This window comes from Halyomorpha halys, unplaced genomic scaffold, assembly GCF_000696795.3.
Source record: "Halyomorpha halys isolate HHAL.00 unplaced genomic scaffold, Hhal_1.1 Scaffold418.1, whole genome shotgun sequence".
Lineage (NCBI taxonomy): Eukaryota > Metazoa > Arthropoda > Insecta > Hemiptera > Pentatomidae > Halyomorpha > Halyomorpha halys.
The window spans coordinates 848,806-869,224 of record NW_027109309.1 but is presented as its reverse complement, the minus strand read 5'-3'; the positions used below and the strand labels follow the sequence as shown (position 1 = coordinate 869,224).

General features: G+C 28.5%; 2 protein-coding genes across 6 annotated transcripts in view; both read right to left on the bottom strand.

Moving 5' to 3' along the window:
- Window positions 1–959: 959 nt before the first annotated feature.
- Window positions 960–11,621, bottom strand: LOC106682496 (cathepsin D). Of its 2 annotated transcripts, none has more exons than XM_014423386.2 (9): window positions 11,385–11,621; window positions 10,037–10,154; window positions 9,838–9,961; window positions 7,558–7,676; window positions 7,287–7,471; window positions 6,174–6,299; window positions 5,521–5,665; window positions 2,986–3,078; window positions 960–2,907 (listed from the first exon to the last, which is right to left on the bottom strand). In XM_014423386.2, exons 1-9 carry the CDS (start codon window positions 11,477–11,479, stop codon window positions 2,743–2,745), a joined length of 1,170 nt encoding a protein of 389 aa, XP_014278872.1. In that variant the 5' UTR covers window positions 11,480–11,621; the 3' UTR covers window positions 960–2,742. The 2 variants fall into 2 exon arrangements, with proteins under 2 accessions (XP_014278872.1, XP_014278873.1); XM_014423387.2 differs by lacking the exon at window positions 11,385–11,621 and adding an exon at window positions 10,224–10,375.
- A 2,650-nt stretch (window positions 11,622–14,271) lies between these two features.
- Window positions 14,272–20,419, bottom strand: part of LOC106682495 (MAPK/MAK/MRK overlapping kinase) — a 16,086-nt gene continuing 9,938 nt past the window's right edge. For all 4 annotated transcript variants that reach the window (XM_014423382.2, XM_014423383.2, XM_014423385.2 and 1 more), the window contains 3 exons: window positions 19,318–19,482; window positions 16,279–16,400; window positions 14,272–14,571 (listed from right to left, as the gene is read on the bottom strand). In XM_014423382.2, coding sequence (XP_014278868.1) covers window positions 14,448–14,571; window positions 16,279–16,400; window positions 19,318–19,482 — 411 coding nt within the window. In that variant the 3' untranslated portion in view covers window positions 14,272–14,447. The remainder of the gene's footprint in view (window positions 14,572–16,278; window positions 16,401–19,317; window positions 19,483–20,419) is intronic.

Here is a 20,419-nt window from a genome sequence, read left to right as displayed (position 1 = left end):
TTTAGCCACTTTTTCAATGTTGCTCAATTCAACTAACTTAAGCCTCCTCTTCCCTTTTTAAGGAAATGTTTCAAAGGTGATAAAGGACCGTCGCCAACTCGGAGTTTAGTGGGACAGGTTGACCGGGAAGGATGAAATCCAAATAAAACTTAATTTAAAATAATAAAAGTTAACATTTCATGCTGGAGACCTCTGCAAAACATTATTGAAGACAGGTGTCAAAGAAAAAGGTAGTTAAAATGAGACTTTCCAGGTAGCCTGGTATTTAATGGATAATTTATTTGTTTACTTCAATCTGCTGCATTATATCGTATCAATAATTCTTGAATCTCATTGTTTTATTCAAAAGAACATAATTTTTAGTTGTAATGCGTCATGATAAAAATTCTAATAAATTATAGCTTAATTTTCAAACTTAAATAGCCTAAAGTTCTTTCGCTATTGTGTGTGTATATATATAAAGTTAGCTCTGTGTAAGCTATGAACATAAAGCCTATTAGTAACGTAGTTCTTATTGTTTATACCTTACACGCTGCTAACCTATAGATATGTATACAAACATATATTTTGACTGATTGTTGCATAGTAACAGAATTTGATGAATGCGTTATATAGCAAAATAAAAAAAAAGTATATTTTGTTCTAAGATAACAAAGTTTTTTCAATATAACTTATTTATTATCCAGTTATGACTGTGAAAATATATGTTGTTTTAATAGTATCTAGTTCACTGTAATGTAGATGAAATTGCTAAGAAATTGAATTGACCTGTTGTTATGACGTGCATGACCCACAAATGTTTTTTTTTTGTAAATGTAACAAGACTTTTTCGGCAACATGGATGTTTCATGGATTTCTTGAGAAAAATGTTTTAATTATAAAAATAAGATAAATATTATTACATCTTCAAGCATTAACAACCATCTATCTTTACAATTCAAAAGCATTCGGTATATGGTATTAAAAATAAATTTTTTTTTGTCATCTTATACACTTACACTGTTTACAATAATTTTAATTTTTGTTTCTTGTTTTTAACTTTGATGAACCCCTGCAACGTTGGGCGAAATGCTGGCACTTAATATTGTTGTACGTGTTCCTATTTGACTGCACAAGGACCATCTGCCTTGTATTAAAAATGTTTATTTGTGTTTTTTCACATCCTATAATAAAATTAAACAATACATTGCAACATTTCACTTGATTCCTCCACCTTCTAAAATTCAAATGTTTTGAAAAGATTATATTTAAAAATACTTCAATAGTTATTTGAATTCAGAGTTATAAATCTGTATCTACTACTATTTATTTGAGTCCCTGTTTTTTTAATAAAGATATTACCGTTCAGAATGTATGAAAGCAAATATATATTAAACCATTTTCCTTAGGAAGTAATGTACTATTCCCATGAAATATGATTTATCAAGAGTTTTATAATTGTATGTAATTTGTTAAAATTATTTTATACTGAAAATACTGAATATATTTATTTACATTCCTTTCATTTAATTTAATAATAAAATAAAAAAAAATTGTTCCTGATGAAATTAATTATTTTTTGTTCCTAAGATGAGATATTTTCAGTTTTTGATCATCAGCTTTTACTAGTAAGAATTATAATCCTATAACACATAAGAATGCTATTCAGTTTATTGCAATCAACTTCGGCAATGTTATTCTCAAGATTTCAAAATGTTAATGTATATTTTATAAATATATAATTAAAGTTCTCAGATATACTTGACAAGATAAAATAATTTAGCTAAATCTGTATACATCTAAAATTATTTCCTCAGTTATCTGGTACAAATATAGCTGATGTACTGATTTATAATAGCTTTAATTATGTTACTAACAGATAAATAAAAACTTTTTAATCAATTTTAAGAGTTTATATTTTACTGACCATTATTTGAAATGTTCTTTCATCGTATTGCCTGATATTGAGAAAATTTAAATAAATAATACTGACTTTCCACAAGATTAAAACTTGTGATAAGTACAAAAAGTATGTCATCATTTTTTTTTTCAGTTAATGTTTATTATCTGAATAGGTGTACCTTAGTACAAGACAGTGCTCCATTTTCCAAATAGTTGATCATCAACCTTTCGGGATTAACCAAGCTGAATATTAGCAGGTTGGCATGTAGGTAAAAAAAAAATTAAATATAATTAAAAATAAAATATCCTTCCCCATCTTCAGGATCACATTTCCTTTTCTTTATTCTTCTTATTAATTTATAATTAGTCCTAATTTTACATTATTTTTTTTACTGCATAGAAACTTATTCTGTTTAAACTATCTGCACTGTCACAAAACTGAGTGAGAAGGAAACAGCCCATAGTTAAGTGATAGATGGGTTCAACAGAATAAGTTTCCATCTAAAATTGAGAATAATAATAAATAACACACAATATAACTGTACGGATGTAATTAACTAAGAAAAGGAAATATAATCCTGAAAAAAGGGGAAATACCATGAAGCATGTAAGAAAAATGATTAAAAAATAAAGAAAACAAAAAGGAAGAATTGATGTCATAAGTATTAATTTATTAAGTAAATAAGAAAAAAGAACTCATTTCTTGGTCAATTATTGAAATAATTATGACCTAGGAATGAAAATTTTGGATTAAATTCAGTTATTTTTGGCTTGAAAAAAAAAAAAAAAAACCCTGTATCCAGAATATTACTAGCCATCCCTCAGAGAGATGAAATAATAACATATTAAAATCTTTTAACATTAAAAAAATTTCAGATTAGCAAAAGCAATTTGTTTGTTGTCAATATCAAAAATAGTATAAAACTGCTGAAGGAAAATGTTTCCAAGGATCCATGGCCTGTCTAAATTTCTTTCGCTCCCAACAATACCAATCATGCACCTCTTAAAGAAATATAAGTGTTGTCTCTGCAATACAAAAGAAAAACTAATTATTGGAATGTTTAAAGTTTAATATTTTTGAAAGAATTAAATAACTAAAATTACCTCAACAACATAATCTTGACCTTTGAGGGTATAAGATCTATTGTTAATTGAAAATGTTATTGGTGGTAATTGATCTATCATTGAGCAGTCCACCTGCAAGAAAGTCTATATTAATACTTAATGACATTTCTATAAAATTAATTAACGGTAATCATTAATAAGTCACTAGCAATAAAGTACAACCATAATAGTTGATGTATAAGTTATTTATTGATTGCATGCAAAGTATATTTGTTTATATAAAAAGAAGTTTTTATGGAACATCATCACTAAAATATTGATGATATTTTTTTTTTAATTAACTTATAAAGTGATATATTTTACATTTACTGTTATTCAATTTACATTCAAAGATGATAATAATATATAAATGTTCTATATAATTTATGTTCCAAGGTGGAAAGTAATTTACACCAGATTGGCAACACCTTTTTGGAAATTGAATGTGAACATTTATTTGCTTCTATACACAGGATACAAGATATTACAAAGGAGGCAATTACAATTTCAAGAACTAATTAAGAGGAAAATAAGTCTGTTCCATCTTCCTATTAATGCCATCATCTTTCACCTCAGCATACATTTGTCTCCAAGAGCTGCTATGTTGAAATCCATCTATGACTGAAGATATTAAACAGAAAATACTGTTGGGCGAAGTCAAAAAGTGCGTGAAAAGAAAACTTAGTTCCACCTTCTAATGAATGCCACGACCTCAAAATTCAACAGTCTCTCTACTCCGATAAGATCCAATATTTGATGGATCCACTGGACATTAAAGGAGATACCATACCTTGTGAAAATCATTGATATAATTCCAGAAGCAGTCCACCTTACTTAACTCAGGAAAAATTCAAAAGCATGACTGGCAATGTCCTAGAGGTAGGCTTACAACCATTCTAACATATACCTATGAATATAGCATCTCAAAATTTCTGTGATATGACTATATTTTTCATTGTTTATATAAATTCAAATTATGTCGATCCTTACATATTTCAAACATGTCAAGAAAAAGAACCATTAAATATATATTTTTCTGCTGGAAGAAAGACAAAAGATCTACAGGACTTGCATCAAAAGAAGGGTTCCAGATGAACGAAGTGCAGAGACCAACCTGGCCACCTGGCCTCATTGAACCCAAAGGTTGAGTACTACTAAGGGGTCAAGAAAAAATAGATCTTTTTAGTGTAGTTTTTCTTTTGGGAGTGTCGAAAATCAAGCTTAAAGCTTTGCTTCGTGTGACTTAAGGAAAGGATTAAATGTAATCTGTAATTTTTTAAAATTTATAACGTTGTACTATGAAACATTCCATAATGCCATCTTCCAAGACTATGTGCTGGAATGGATAGCCCAGGATTGACACCCAGTATACCCCCTTGGTACAAAAACTACCTACTAAAGTTGTAACTTCTGTAGTAGCGAAAACATATTAATTATCCACAAGTCCTGTTCAAACCAAACTGATGAAATACCCATAATTGTAAATCATGCTGCAATTACATTAATTGAGGCAATTAGTTTCAAAACTGGTTCATTTCATTTTTAAAAATTCTATAAAAGACACTGAAAACATATGATTTTGCCCTATTTGACTTAGGGCAGCCTACAATTGTGAACCCACTGTATCATACTGAATTTAGATCCTTTAGGTCAATACACCTTGCTAAGTGATGTAATACATTGAGAACTTTTGAAAAATAAAAATAAAAACAGGTGAAAAAAAGTGGAATGATCCTCTGATCAAACTCTGTTGTACAATTTTGTTGACAGTGTTTAGGATGTGTCACACAATTGTTGAGGTGAATTAATCGAAACCAAAAATTCTTGTGGAAGGAGAGAATGTTGTACTATTACAGTGTTTCACTAAACTGCAGGGGCCTGGGTGGGTGGATTGACTTTTATTTTGATGTGCTCTCACAAAATGAAAACTTGACCTTCCCATTGTGGTTGGAATAGGGTAGTAACCCTCCATGTTGATCCAGCTGTTCCTTGATGAACCCCGTAGGGGACGGAGCGAAGAACTGCTTTGACTTGACAGGGCCTCTCTTAGGATAATTACAGGAATCTTTACAGGTCACAGCAGATTAAATAAACTATCTTTGATTGGCGCACAATAGCCTTAAAATTAAAAAAAAAAAAAAAAACCCTTCATGTTAAAAATGGCCTAGAAGGGTGTAAAAAAACAAAAAAAGATTTTGACTGAAACTTATAAAAAAAAAGATTGCTTTAAAAAATTCTTTACAAGCAAAATGAAGAGTTTTGAATGAAAAATTTCTATAATCTACTGCAATGATATAGGCATACAATAACAGAGACAAACTGGAGGTTAAGATGAAAATTGACCAAAATGCAAACCAAGCTTTAGTACTAAACAAAATATGAAATATAGCACTAGACGGGTGCACAAGCTGAAGTCATTTCACATGCAGTGTTGCACAACAGTTTGATCTTGTACGGGAAGAGGGCCTTTAGTTAGTAAAAATTATGAGAATTCAACACTGAAATTAGGTATATTAAAATTATAAAAAATATTACTGATGCTTCTGTTCCATGGGTACTGGCTCCAATTTTATTATGGATTTTCCTGACAACATCTTTGTGACCAATAATGAGAGCAGTTCCAGTGTCGACTAAAGCCTGGCAAGAGTAGCACAACTGTTCTCCATCATCGGTATGTATACTAAAAATGATGTAATGATTTTCATGGCTTTAGTTCTTACAATATACATAAATTTCTGTTGTTAATTCAATTAAATTTACTTTCTCACAATCATTAGAATCAAATATTACTAATGTAATTTTACTTTTTAAAAGCACAAAATATTTAAATTATGTTGCAATGTATCAATAAATGCCATTATATATTGCATTTAAAGACTTAAAATAATTCAAATTAATCAGAAAATTATCTATAAATTTTAAATAATTGTTAACTTAAAATTATAATGCAAATCTTAAATCTTATTCCTTAAAAAAAAATATTTATGATACAATACAATAATTATACTATCCTTATCCAAGAATCTCGCACATTTAATAAAATCAAATAATCCAATTTTATATGACAAGTATTTTTTTTTTTTATTTTGCATTCATTTTTTTACCTAAGGCCAAACTCTCTTTATGGCAACAGTTAATATTTCCAAATTACATTAATACAAAGGGAAAAAAAAATGCATAGAACTTACTAGTCTAGGTCGAATATCCATGCAGTATTGTCAGATAGTGGAATATAATTCACTGAATTTACATAAAATTTTTCTTCATCCCAATCACCAAAAATAATTTGACCAGCTGTATTTTTCTGTTTGTACCTGTTGAATTCATAATATATGTCAGTGAATATATATATGCATTGTAAATAATTATGCTATACTCAAATTAGATAATAAAAGTAACCTTTGGTCTACATCTTTGATTTAACTAAAAAGGAGTTTTGTAATAGCCAGCAGACTTTTATAGATGATTTAAACAATTTAAATTGTTGAAACTTGAAATGAATAGTCCACTAACATATTGTAAATCAATATAATATAAGAAAATAATGTAAGTTTGCCATCGCTTGAATAGCTGTTATCAGAGTGAATCAATAATAGAAAACAAATGTACCAATTAGATTTACTTCTTATTTCTATTACAGATATAAAAATTTTATTTATTACGTTATGATCATTTTAGTTAATCTTTATTTAGTTCTTTTTATTTTCAAAAATATCCCTAATTTATGATTTTTATGCTTTATTCTATCTCAATGATGGAAGAATCGAGAAGAATCATTTGAAGAAGACAAACAGTATGTATATTTTCTTCTTGTCTGAAGTTATATTAAGTTGGAAGTTGTTGGACTGTGTGAGTATTTTTCAAAACTATCCTCTTAATAGTGCTGTATTATAGTCCCCAGAAGTGGTCTATGCTAGAAAATTACTATAAATAGACAACAGGACAAAATATAATAAACAGGTATAAATTAGTCTAGAGTGCGTGAGAAATAAAATTATCTGAGGCAGAATTTGTAAAAGATGCTCTCGCTGAATGACAGCTAAAAAGATTTTATATATTTCTGTTAAAGATATCAATAAAACTTAATGTAACTGAACATAACAGGACACAAACCACTTAGTTCCTAAAGAGAGGTTTCAGAAGTAAAATTAATCTTTGAGATGCTTGCAGTTGTTGCATTTCTTAAAGTTGTGAAGTGGTTAATTATACTTAACAAGAATTAACTATCGTATTCAAATTGTTCAATTGTATCAAAGAAGGACTATGATCAAAAGCTTTGATTTTAATTCAGCCCAACTTACTTATCAAGAAACAAAGAAAACATTTCCTTTTTTAAGAGGCCTTTGGAGATCACAGAGGATAATGGAGGTTTTCCAGTGTTTGTTTTTGAAGGAAAAGCAAGCCCAAAAACTCCATCATAGCTGCCAAGATTTGGTGGTTTATCTGCTTCACCAAATGTTTGGTTGGTAATGATCACGTTGCCAAACTGAAATTTACACAAAAGAAGAAATACATTATAGACAAAATACGTAACCTTTGAATCTTGATATTGTTAAAAATAATTATATCTACCTTTGCAATGTCTTCAGAGATGATTCCAGACGATTTTCCATTGAAATCATCAATGCAAAATGTTTTTCCATTTTCCCTATAAGTTGATGATTTGGAACTGTCATAACCTTTGTGATCCCCTTTGTAAAAATAAATTAACTCCATAAAATAATTTTAATAAAAATAAAAATAAACCTTTTTATACCACAAGATTTATGGATTTATATAATAAGAATATATTTTTTATCTATATCTGTTTAGACCTAATAAAATTAAAAATTAACTTAGTTTTAATTTAAAAAATCAGATTTGGTGTAAGCATCATATGACTTTCACTTACTCTTAATTTCAGCTCAAGTTGGGGAACTAAAAGTTCTGTGGTATCAGATTTTTCTTAACTGACTCTGTACAGTAATATAAAACAAATACTATCTTGTGAAATCATATCATCGTAATCAGCAGTGCACTTATAGTTACCAAAAGAACACAAAAATATTTATTTATATCTTTTCTGTTACTCTCCATTATCTCCTATTACTTTATACATAAGTTATTAATATTTCTAAAATCTTTAGCTTTTAAGCGATATAAATGGTAATTTTCTAGTATAATCCTTTTTGAAGACTGACAGAATAAATATATACTTTGTCTGCAAGGAATATTTTCCATATTCGAGAAAAAATTAATGATTATTTTCTCTTACAAGGGATACCACCAAATGTAATATCATACCTCACATAGGATGTTATCAACTTTTATACTGACTTCTAAATGAAAAAGGGAGAGAAAGAAAGCATTACTACAAACCTCAGCCTAGTTGAGAGAAAAGAAGCAGAGGTATGAGCTGAATACTTATCAATATTGAATATATAATTATTTTAAATCTGAGAAGTGTTATTTCTTTAACAATTATAGTATCTTTAAGTATAATATTAATTAGTTTTACACTTCAATAATTATGTTTACAAAAAAAAATATATAACATTGGTATATTGATAAATTTAAAAAGAACAAATAAATAAGTTTATATTGCTAGTCACTGCTTTCATTCACCAGGTGCTCTCTAGATGGGTTTTAAGGAAATTGTCTGCGGTATTATTCTAATCAATGAGGAGAGGTATAGAAGGTAAGGGGAAGAGAGACATACCTGATAAAATTTCTTCAGCCTTTTAGCAAGAGAGGTTGGTGTGAGGTATACAGATGTGTGTTGGTGGGATAGAAGACGGTTGAATGAGGAGTTGTGAGTAGGTTTTAAGGTCTTGGAAAAGAAATACACCAAGGACTTATTGCCTATGGAAAGTAGGATAAAATCATTTAAACTCAGTACACCAATAAGAGACATGAGAGAGCCAGGGAACGTCAAAGAACAATCAAATGAGGCAACTCATTAGACTCTTCAGTCTCACTTAAAACTTACAATTTAACTCGTTAATTCGAAATTGTTTACACTTTCAATACTCTTCTTCATTATATATATTATAAATAGGTAAGTGAAAGTAAAATAGTATAATATAATAAAATAATTAAGTATTAATTTTAAAAATGAAATTCTCAAATAAATCATTTTAATAATATTGGTGAAATAACATTAGTTAAAATACATTTTTAAAAATTGGATCCCGCAATAGACCATGAAATCTTAGATGAAGTGGTGCTTAATTCTTGAATAAATGCAATTGGATGGTCAGTATTGAATTACAACCAGTTGATTTATCTTCTGACTTATGTAGTGTACTATTTTTTTAGGTCTGACTTAGACAAAAAAAATGATCAAACCAGAGTACTCTCATATACCCCTAGCAAATCCTACTAATTTTCAGTCAAAATTCACCATACAAATTGGTCACAATTTTAAAAAATTTGTAACAATAGAAGAAAATTTATTAGTCACAAAATTAAATACAATGACAATACGGATAATAATTAAATACATTTTTTCTAGTTTCTCTGGTTTTTATGACAATAGTCAAATTTTACTTTCATTCATTTTACTATATATGGGAAATATTGCCATCCCGAGTAATAAAGCAATAGATCTTTTGAAACATACAAGGATAAATTTCATCTCAAAGTGAAAGTTGTGTGATTCCTGCACCAGATCTTTCAAATATATTTTTACTTCACTTTATGCTAATTTCATATTAATTATATAAGTATTTTTGTAATGACAAAACTATAATTTGAAAAAAAAAAATTGGTTTTCATATAATAAAATTTGATTTATTGTTTGCCAAGGAGGTAAAATGATCTTTTGTTTAAGTAATTTTTATAAATTTAGATTGAAGGAATAAAAATATTTACAGCAAGCCATTCGATACCAATGGCATTTTTCCGATTGAATCCAAAAGTATGAATAGCCAGTAGCGAAAAGAACTTTAAACGTTTGCTGAGGTGTACCTAAAGACACCAAACCATAATATTCATCCTGAAAAATGAGATAAATAAAAATCAAGTAAAGAAATTGTATCTGTGAAATTGATCTAAGAGTGAAATAACTTACATCGCTATGTTTCATCAAATTAACTGATAGTTTTTCCGAAGAAACTGGATTCTTCTGGATCCCTTCAAATTCCTTGTTAAGAGGATCATCCTTCCAATCATTCTTGTACAAAGGAACCCTAAAGTGTGACTTTTACAATTGTTGTTCAATAACATAGAAGAAACAGGAAGTTAAAAAAAAAACTAACCTATACAGACCAAATGAATTTGAAAACCATAAAATAATGGACAAACCAAATATAACTATATTCATTTTTGTTATTCACAAAGAATCCATACAGATTAAAATTATAGTCTCGTTGAAAGAGTAAACAGGAAACTGATAACAATTGATACTTCAATTTATTAAATAACAGTTAAGCCTTTCAGTTAAGTAAATATTGAAACACTTAACTTAGAAAAGATATAATTCCTTTCATGTCTGTTTCAAGAGATAAAGTAATTAATGAGTTCTCAAAAAATACCTGGGTAAAACAAAAATTCCATTATGGTAATAACAGTTGTTCATTCAACTTCAACATGGTATAGTTGCATTTTAAATTAATTTTCATTCACATTATTTCACAAGTATAGTGCTTTGTCATAATGTACTCTTTAAAATTATTTATTATATCGAACAAAAATTAATCATTTCGTCGAGAGTGAACTTTTTTTTAGTAGTAGAAAGAATCAATTATAAAATATATGTAGAACAACCAAAAAATCAAAATCTTGCAAGTACACAGGCCATTATGACTTTTTACTAATTTATTTTTTCATAGCTTTTTATTTCATGAAAATTCTCCTTTTTCTGCAGATTTTCATTTCCATTGGGAATATGATTTGAGAATAATATCTACAAGACAAATCAATTTTTAAATGCTGTCCAGGAAATTATTTTTTGAGAGGATGGAATTCTTTAAAATTTATAATAGACTATGTCAACACTAATCTTCAATTTCTTTCAGAATTTGGTTCAAAACGGATGAGCCGTTCAATTTTTCAAAACATAGGTGTGTCAAAGAAAATAAATTTGCATATGCCTAAGCAAAAGTAGTGGATGGATGGGATTGATACTGCACAATTTTTACATTTATCTCTAACTTTGGGCCTTTTGGGCAAGCAGTTTTAAAATACAGTGTGCCAAATGTTTTTGCACGCATATATATAATATAAGATGTTTCAATTTGCATAATACCAGCAAATACCCAAAATAATTATAATGAGACATATTAGTACAGTCATAGATACATTTGTATATGTATAAACAATATCAATATATATGTATAACGCCAGACTTGCAGAACGCATTAAACATATTTTAACTGAATGCTAAGCATAAAACTCCCTAAAATCTTTATATGATTTACCAGCAGACCTCCATTCCATTTTGCAGGATAAAAAGCAGACTGCAGATAACTTCTTGAGTTCCTGTATCACTCCAAACATTACTATAAAATGTCATCAAATTTTAGTTTCCATGTTGCAATAGTTATACATTTCAATATAATAGCAGTAATGAATCTTGGCCCTTGCTCCCCTTGTGTGTGGTTGAGGGTACAGCCTGTTAGTCTAGAAGTAGGAAACTATACTTTGCGAATTTAAAATTTAAGGTAATAATGACATATAAATGGTTGATTCCTTAAAATAATTTTTAAAAAACAAATTTTCGATTGTTTACCACAAAAAATTGACCAATACAATATGTTTAAAGTATCATATGTTTATATCATTAACATATAAACTTAATGCAACTAATAATGGCTGTGCTTTACATCAGAAAATTCAAGGTCATATCCTGCAAATTGTGAAATTATTTGACTTTCTGTGTTTTTTAATAAAATTCTGAAAAGACTTTTTCAGGTATTCCAGGTCCAGTAGACATCTTATATAAAAATATATTAAAAAAAAAAGAAAGAGATATTTTCAAGAAGAAACAAAATTAGTTCTATTTATTAATAAATAGTTGAGAACTATTTTTTATTTCTTAACAGCCCTGAGCATCTTCAAATGAATATGGAATCATTTTCTAATTTCATTTCTGCTTGACCAATAATTAGCTGTCCATATTTTTAATCAGATGTTTTATGTGGAAAAATAAAAAACAAGATAACAGTTCAAGGAATAATGCAGCAAGAGTTTTAGCAATTGCTTTTATGCAGAAATAAAATAGATGAAGTTGACTTAAAACATTAGGAAAGCTAAATAGAAAAATATGTTCTTATGTAGTTTATAAAGAAAAATATGTTCAAATATAGAGAGGCTAATGTAATTGTAACTGAAACTTACCAAAAAGTGTCCATTGATAGAAGGTATGGAAGTAATGTCTAGGAAATGATAGTTATAATATAACGTTATATATAAATTCATTTATCAGAGCCATTTGGAATGTAATCATTGGCCCAAGTATAAATTTACGTTTCTGACAACTCCGAAATGATAGAATGGAGTGACATAAAACGGGGACTATCTGTATGCCTTTTTTTAATTTTTATATAATAAAAATTCCATTTTTTCCTAGGATATCCAACAACAGGTCTTGTTCAAAATACTAAAGGTAGGCTTAGTTATTCCAAGAAGGATTCGAACCCAATTTCCTTCTTCCCAGAACTTTTTAAGCCTATTTAGAATTGATTCATTATCAGAAATAGGTTTGGGCCACTTATTTATTCTTTCTTTGAGTGAATCTTCTGTCATGAATGTGCTTAAGATTTTTCAATTTTCAATGGTTACAGTAGGTACTTTTATTACCAACTATAATGTAAAGACTGTATATTATTTTGTCTTTTTCAATAACGATTGAATAAAAAATTGGATTACAATACAGTTGATATCCTCCTAAAGAAAATAAAAAATAAAGGTATTTCCTTTAAATAAAGACTTAAGGGTTTATAGGATTCCTTAATAACAGTCGAAAATGTTTATTTTATTCCTTAATAACATTAGTCGAAAATGTTTATTTTATTCCTTAATAACATTAGTCGAAAATGTTTATTTTATTCCTTAATAACATTAGTCGAAAATGTTTATTTTAGTGCATGTTATTGCTCACTATTATAATTTGTCAACAAACAGAAGAGGTGTTCTGGATATATCTTTAATTTTTAATTTCACCTATATTGGTGTACTTTATCTATAATAGAAGAAGGTCCAAGAAAAACCTATAGTGATCAGAGAAAACAGGGCGTCTGTTTAATCTTCTTATCGTTATTCAAGTATGAGGTTGATGAAGAATAGAGATCTTGTTTCCTCTCTCGGAGAGGTATTTTTCTTCAGAACCGAATATTATGGTGTAATACGATGTTTTCATAGAAGAGAACTATCTTGTTTTATAGGATTATTATATATCCAATAGGCTATTGCGTACTGATATTGATTAATGGTGAATACCTTTAAACCTAGATACTTTCTTTTCTCTGTAGTATTTACTTTCTCAAATATTTTTATTTGTTAATTGATAAAATCTAATCAACCATATCAAACTAAAAATGTTTATCTATTTTTAACTCAATGAATAGATTCTAAATCTACAAATCCTTAGTTGTAAGGATGTCATCGGACTCCATGGGTGAAGAACCTAAATGGTTATTTGTCCTAGAGTAGAAACAAACCAGTTTTCTTCTATAAAAATGAATGATAGAGAAAAGGATTTATAATTCAGTTAAAGAAACATAGATACATTTGAAAAAAATATTTATTTACCATTGAAAGGTTGGCTACTCTTAATAACATTAGTATGTATAATACATAATGCAGCCAACATTTAAAAATTCACTTTCATGAATATATTCAACAGCTAGAAATAAATTCATCGATTACGATTATACGATTATTTTATAGTTAGAAAGTTTTAACAATAAATACATGCAAATTATAAATGCTCGATGCAATAATTAAAATGTAAACAATAGTCATGCTTTGTTCTTGCATTTTGAAAGTACAACATAAAAAAAATAAAATAATTTCATTCCCACACCAATTAATTAATATCGAACAAAAACTAATTCAATAACAAATTATTCAATAAATTAATTACAATTTAAAATTTTAATATAATGTATATAAATTAGTATAACACATTCCAATTACAATCAACATTTTAAACACCACATTTCTCAAATCACATTTGAGGTTGCGTCAATAAATTAATTCAATATCATATTTTTAAATTTTACTATAAAAGTTTTAAATTAACCTAAATAAATAAATTACATGAAATAAGAAGTTATTTCCTATGATAATAAATAAAACATAATATAATATAAATCGATAACTATCTTTTTTATTTATTATAGGATCTTTTACTGTTTCCCTTGAGCAAGTACGATGGTCATCTAATAAGAACTCAATTATCTACATAAAATACTGCTGAGGAAGGCCATTTCCTTAGACTTAGCATCATCTTTTTTTTTTTAAGGTCTGTTTTTTGAGGGCTATTTTTTGAAACCTGATCTGAAATCTTCTAAGGTATTCCCTCTAAAAACTGATTTTCTGGATGGCACTCTAGGCAATTGAAGATCTTTTTTTACCGGACCTTCATGTAGAAGTGGCGGTAATCTGTAATAAAATCAGTCAAATATAATCTTAATTTACTGATAATTTTTATTGTGGGGTGAGAGGGGGGAAGGTGTAGCGAGAGGAAATGTTATTAGTTAAGAATTGTTAATTTATAAAAAATGTAGTTAAATGCCACAATCAACCTAACCATCATATCTCAATCAGTTGTCAAAATATGATTATATATCCAAGAAAACCAATTTTTCAACTTTTCTCCCCTTTTTCAGAAAATACGATGAATTTCCTATAAGATAGCAACCAATTTGTTGGATAATACTGCTTTGTTAGGCAATCGTAGTAGCCAAAGCAAAGAAAAGAAATATAAGTGTATAATTTCCAGAAAAACTTTTTGAATTTTTGAGATACAGCCTTGGGGATTTTGATTCATCAGCTTTACAGTTTGTAAACTTTGCGAAGCTAGTTTAATTTAGAAGATATATTGAGATTGAGAGGTAAAAACAATAATAAGATACCCACAACAATATGAGTATCTAGTATTATTTTTGTTCTAGTTTTGCATTTTCGTACCTAGATTTCCCCCAAAATGTTTCTTTAAGTGAGTTACAACTACTAACACTGCGTTATTGATTTAGAATGTTTTTTTTTATAGTTGGCCCAAAAATTTTATTTTTTATTTATACATTAATTTCTTTTTAAAGGGGTGAAGGTTTGTTATAACAACATAGTAATTAGAAAAAGAAATTCTAAAACAAATGGTCATTAATTAATCTGTTGGTTTGAAGGGATTAATTAAGACCAAGTTTTGTCGAAATTGAAGAGCTGTTCTTAATCCTTAGTGAATCCCTTTTCAACCCAAGAAATAAGAGCTACTTTATCACCAAGGAATCATTAGTAAGACCACTATTTTTCTTGCTTCATTTCTCTTCCCTGTACACCCACGATTTTCCCAACAGTACTCTTTTGGGTCCTCAGCCATCTGATTGGGTGTTTATCTTTGGAGGAGAACTGGATTTTCTTCTGGGAGAAAAAAAATCAGGTTTTCTAAACCTTTATTCTTTATTTTTTTGTTCAAGTCCTCTACTATACTCTACGAGAACCTATTCAGCTCCAGAGTGGGAATATCAAGATTAATTTTTCATAGCCACTGATAAATAAATATTGACTGACCCAAGTAGGAATTGTACCCACGATCTTATGAACCAATCAGACTATCATTGGCTATCAGTTCCTTCCTTTGTTGTTTAGAATTCTTTGATATCTTATGCTTATTACTACTGTCTATTTCTGAGACTAAGCTCTTCTCTTGGGTGTATATTGATGCTGGGTTCTTAAAGTGTCAGTTTAGGATCACCTACCTAGGTTTGAATGGCCAGTGACCCACAGATGACAATGACTAATTATTAATATTTCGGATATATATTTAATTAAACTAAACTCTACAACATTCTCAATACATAATAATATACTTCCATGAAAGGTATGGTTTAAATGTTATGAATGGTCATTTTGAATAATCATATAGTAGAACTTCACTAATCTGACTTCCACTAGTCAAATTCACAATTATTCATTGTTAAGTATAAACAAGTTTTGCAATAGATTCAATTTCTATTGGACGATATTATGAACCTAGATTATTTGAATTAGTGTTTCTGAAGTATACATGTTTCTTAGGCTGTTTACATTTTACAGAGAAAAGAAATAAAAAAATACAAAGAGTTGAAAAAATAAGAAAAGAAAACTTACTTCATATTAAGATAACGATTACTGTTTTCAATTCCAGCTCTGAGATCTAAAGATTTCATATCTCTAAGTTTGTTTGGATTGTTCTGTACCTCACCAACTCCACCAAGTCCAGCAGTAGGGACCTTCAAAGTTTAATAATACATTCATTATCCAAATATAAAATCTACAGGGCAAAGATGGTAATAGAATACAGCACTTACAAATCCATGGTAGAACTATCGAATACGTGTTAACGGTATCTAAAATGAAACTTAAAAAAAGAGAAAAAGGAATGATCTGACAAGCTTGGACTGCTGTAAACATACTGCCTTTACTAGTTTCGTTACATCTATATTATATATCATATATGTATATGTAGTTGACCGTAAAAATTGATATACCCTGACCATCTTCCTATATATTATATATCATTCGATCAGCTGATCTACTCCGTCAGCTGGCACGAAGTAATAGCTAACTCAGGCCATAACTTTATATATATATATATATTGTAATATGCTCTTTTTGAGTAAATAGTATATTTTTGATATATAAAGGGTTTTGATATGTTTTATTGTATGTATAATTTTAATATTGCTATTTGTTAATTTAAATTATAAAGCAAGCTAACCAGTTTTCTTTGTCTAAAAGAAATACGTTGTATTCCAAACAAAGCCAAGATGGCGGTACGTATTCTTCAGTCAAGTCCGTTGAATCAAGGCCATGTGAGCAGATTCAAATATCATAAAAACTATTTTAACTCTTCCCATCATAATTGAAAATACAGTAAATTAAAGGAAAAATAGAAATCAAGAAATAGTGCAAATGAATAATATTCAGAAAGTAAATCATTTGGAAAAATCCCTAACTGTTGTGGGACAATCGATGTTTACATGTAACCTCAAGGCAGGTTTTGTTTTTGAAGAATTGAGTTGTGTCTGTGGCGCCAAGGAGAGATGGTCTGGCAGTATGAAGAGGTCGTCGTCAGTTTCTGTCAGGAAGGAAGCCATTTTTGATGCTAGGACGGAACAGTGGGATTGAGAACAAGGAAGGCGCCAAAGAATCAACAAAGGAGGATCGTTAGTATATAGAGCTTGGTTAGTTTGGTTATAACTAAGTTAGCATATATTTGTAAAACAGATAAAATTTAATTAATTGAAATTATTGTAAATGCCTCTTCTGATTGTCTAGTAACAACACGCCCTGAGATTAAGAGTCTTTCTTTTTATATAATAAAATTATATTATCTATTTGATATTAAAGTTCTTAATTAGAACCCAAGTTATCTCTTTCATATTTGAAAAAATTTATAAAAAGAATAAAAATTCTTTTTTATTTTAATTTTATATTTTTTAAAATTATTACAATATGCACCATGACACAGTAAGAATTACAACTTATATCTCTCTTCCACATAAAAATATAGACAAATCGCAGTTGTTTCATTGTGAAAACATTAAAATAAATTATTTTGAATTGTGACTTCTTCTTCCAAACCGAAGATATATATACATATTATTATGATAAGGTCAACTAATAGTGACCAATGTCATTGTCACTGTAATTATAACAATAAATTTACTTTAACTATATCATAATAAGGATGATGTAAATAGTTATAAGTAAGGTTGTTCTATTTAAAATATTAAGGATTCAGGAACATATGCAGATGACCAGATGCAAATTCAAGAAGTTAGTAGGTATTAGGAAAAGCTAAAAGATAATCACAGATCTTGCCCTACAAGGTTACAAATAAAGCAGATTAGCTCAAATCCGTAACATAAAGAAGATCGATAAAAGGTAGGAGGGACCGAATAAATGAAGTGAGGACAGTTCTTAAGGAATTTCATCCAATGAAAACTAAGAAGAGAAAAAGGGCTATCTTCAAAATAACAAACATACAAGGCACTCTAAGAAAATCTCCCGAGGGACTACTATATATTTTGTTTTATACCAGATCGGCCTGGTGGGCCTTACATGGTTGATATAACCGTTATCCCTAGGGAGATGCATCACTTCTAGACGGACATTTCCCCCATAATCTGCCTTACTGAACATTAGAGAAGACCAACAGACTCAAAAGAGTATGGAACAGTAAGTAAATTCATAATCAAATTACAATTGCAATTGTTCTAACTATAAAGATTTGAGCTCTTAATAATTACAACAGAATTAAAATTTACAAAATATAATTTGAATTATATACTGAAATAAAACATGAATGGTTAATCAATACATTGAGAATTTATATTAATGGCTAATACATGAGTATAGTTAAATTGAGCATAGAGGAAAATATTTATAAAGGTTAATTGTAAAATTAGTTATTTATAAAAGATTTTTGGAATTAAATATAAAATCATAATAATTTGTTTACAATTAGAAATTATTGCGATGAATTATATTTTTATATTATATAAAGAGAGGTTTCAGAAAAATTAATAAAAGGTTTTATCAGGAGATAATATTATAAAGATTCAATATTGAATGTTTGTTTATTGATTAATAAATGTTTTATTTACTTTGGTGTATTCCAACGTGCAAATATCAGGTAAATAAGGAATAATTTTAAATAATATGCTTCATTAATAATGGTTAGGTTTCTATGTTTTAAATAATATGCTTCATTAATAATGGTTAGGTTTCTATGTTTTAAATAATATGCTTCATATTAATTAAGAGTAATTAATAATGCCTTAATGCCTCCTCTAGTAAAAATCTATATGTTAAAGTAAATAATTAACAATATAAAACTCTTTCACTCTTCAGGGACCACCATACTCCTAGACAAATGAGCCAAAATTGAGTAATTGATAACTTGAAAAATTGAATTTAATAGTATCTTAATAATTTCTATAGGGATGGACTTATTAATATATTGAATAAAAGTACAGAGAAGAATATTCTCATCACCATACAAATCTACTTATATAATGGATAACTCACACTCAATAGAATGAGAAACTTGGGATTAATACATAATTCCAACTGACACAAATGTTTAAATAATAAATGAAGATGTAATATTATTGGAGCAAACAATACAATTACTAATCTTACTTGGTAATTTTTGGAACAAAGTCGCTCTTTGAGTTTCATAAGAGAGCTATTAGACGACTTCCAATCTCCAGGTCCTGTTGCCAAGTTGATGCGAGGTGGATCCTTAGATAGAGGCTCTTTCATATTTACTACTTCCTTTGATATTTTCTTCTGGATAGGCATTACCTAAATTAAGATAATGACAGCTCTGTAGTAATTTTTATTCAAAAGATAAATAAAGAAATAAAACTTATTTTATAATTTGAAAACTTGAAGGTTTTGGCATAGAAAGTTAAATGATTTCAAAGATTAAGAAAGAAGGAAAAAGCGTCGGCCAAGTAAAGTTTAGAAACTTTTTTTCCCTGCAAAATAAATCCTATGGGACTAGCAGTTGTTAAAACATAGGTTTATCCAGGAAATTAGTCTCACGCATGAGTAATGAGCAAATGCAATTGAAAACAAACTGATAACATTTATATGAGACCAGGTCTACACTATTTTCCAACTTTTTTTTCCATCTATACGCTAAATGAATTGGACAAACCTTTTTCAAAATATAGCTGTACAAAGGAAAATAAGTTTCCATATACATAAGTAAAGTATAGGATAGAATTAGCTAAAATTTATACAAGACTATGTCAATACTAATCTGAATCAGTTGAAATTGGACAAGCCATTTATATATATATGTGCCGAAGAAAATAAGTTCACAAATTTTAGTATTTTTATGAGTAAATGAAAGTTCTTGACAGAATCTTATTAAGTTGATACTATACCCATTTTGCACTGATTCCAAACTTGCCACCAAATTTAGGCCAAATTTGACAAGTCATTTTTGAAATATGGTTGTGGTGGGAAAAATACATTTAAGCATGAATAAGTGAAAATAATGAGCAGAATCTGATAAAATCGATATGACACTAACTAGGTGCTAACCAGCATAATCCCTGATGATTTCATCAAAATCAGATTAACGATTATGTTGAATATAAATTTGACTGCTAATAGACACTGAAGCAAATCTAAAGCTTAAAATTTAGAAACTTCTCTGTTTGAAGAAAATGATGTAACATGGTCCAGGCGGCAGTCAGAAGGTACTCTAAAATATTTGTTAATGCCATAT

Bases quoted from the DNA above. Each gene is read 5' to 3' on its own strand.
- LOC106682496 (XM_014423386.2), bottom strand. From the start codon at position 11,479: ATGACATTTTATAGTAATGTTTGGAGTGATACAGGAACTCAAGAAGTT. The intron at 7,677-9,837 runs GTAAATATTTTT...ATTTTTACAAAG, and splicing joins TTGGTATCGAATGGCTTGCT to GGGATCACAAAGGTTATGAC. The intron at 3,079-5,520 runs GTAATATTTTTT...ACTTTCTTGCAG, and splicing joins CCCATGGAACAGAAGCATCA to GTGGACTGCTCAATGATAGA.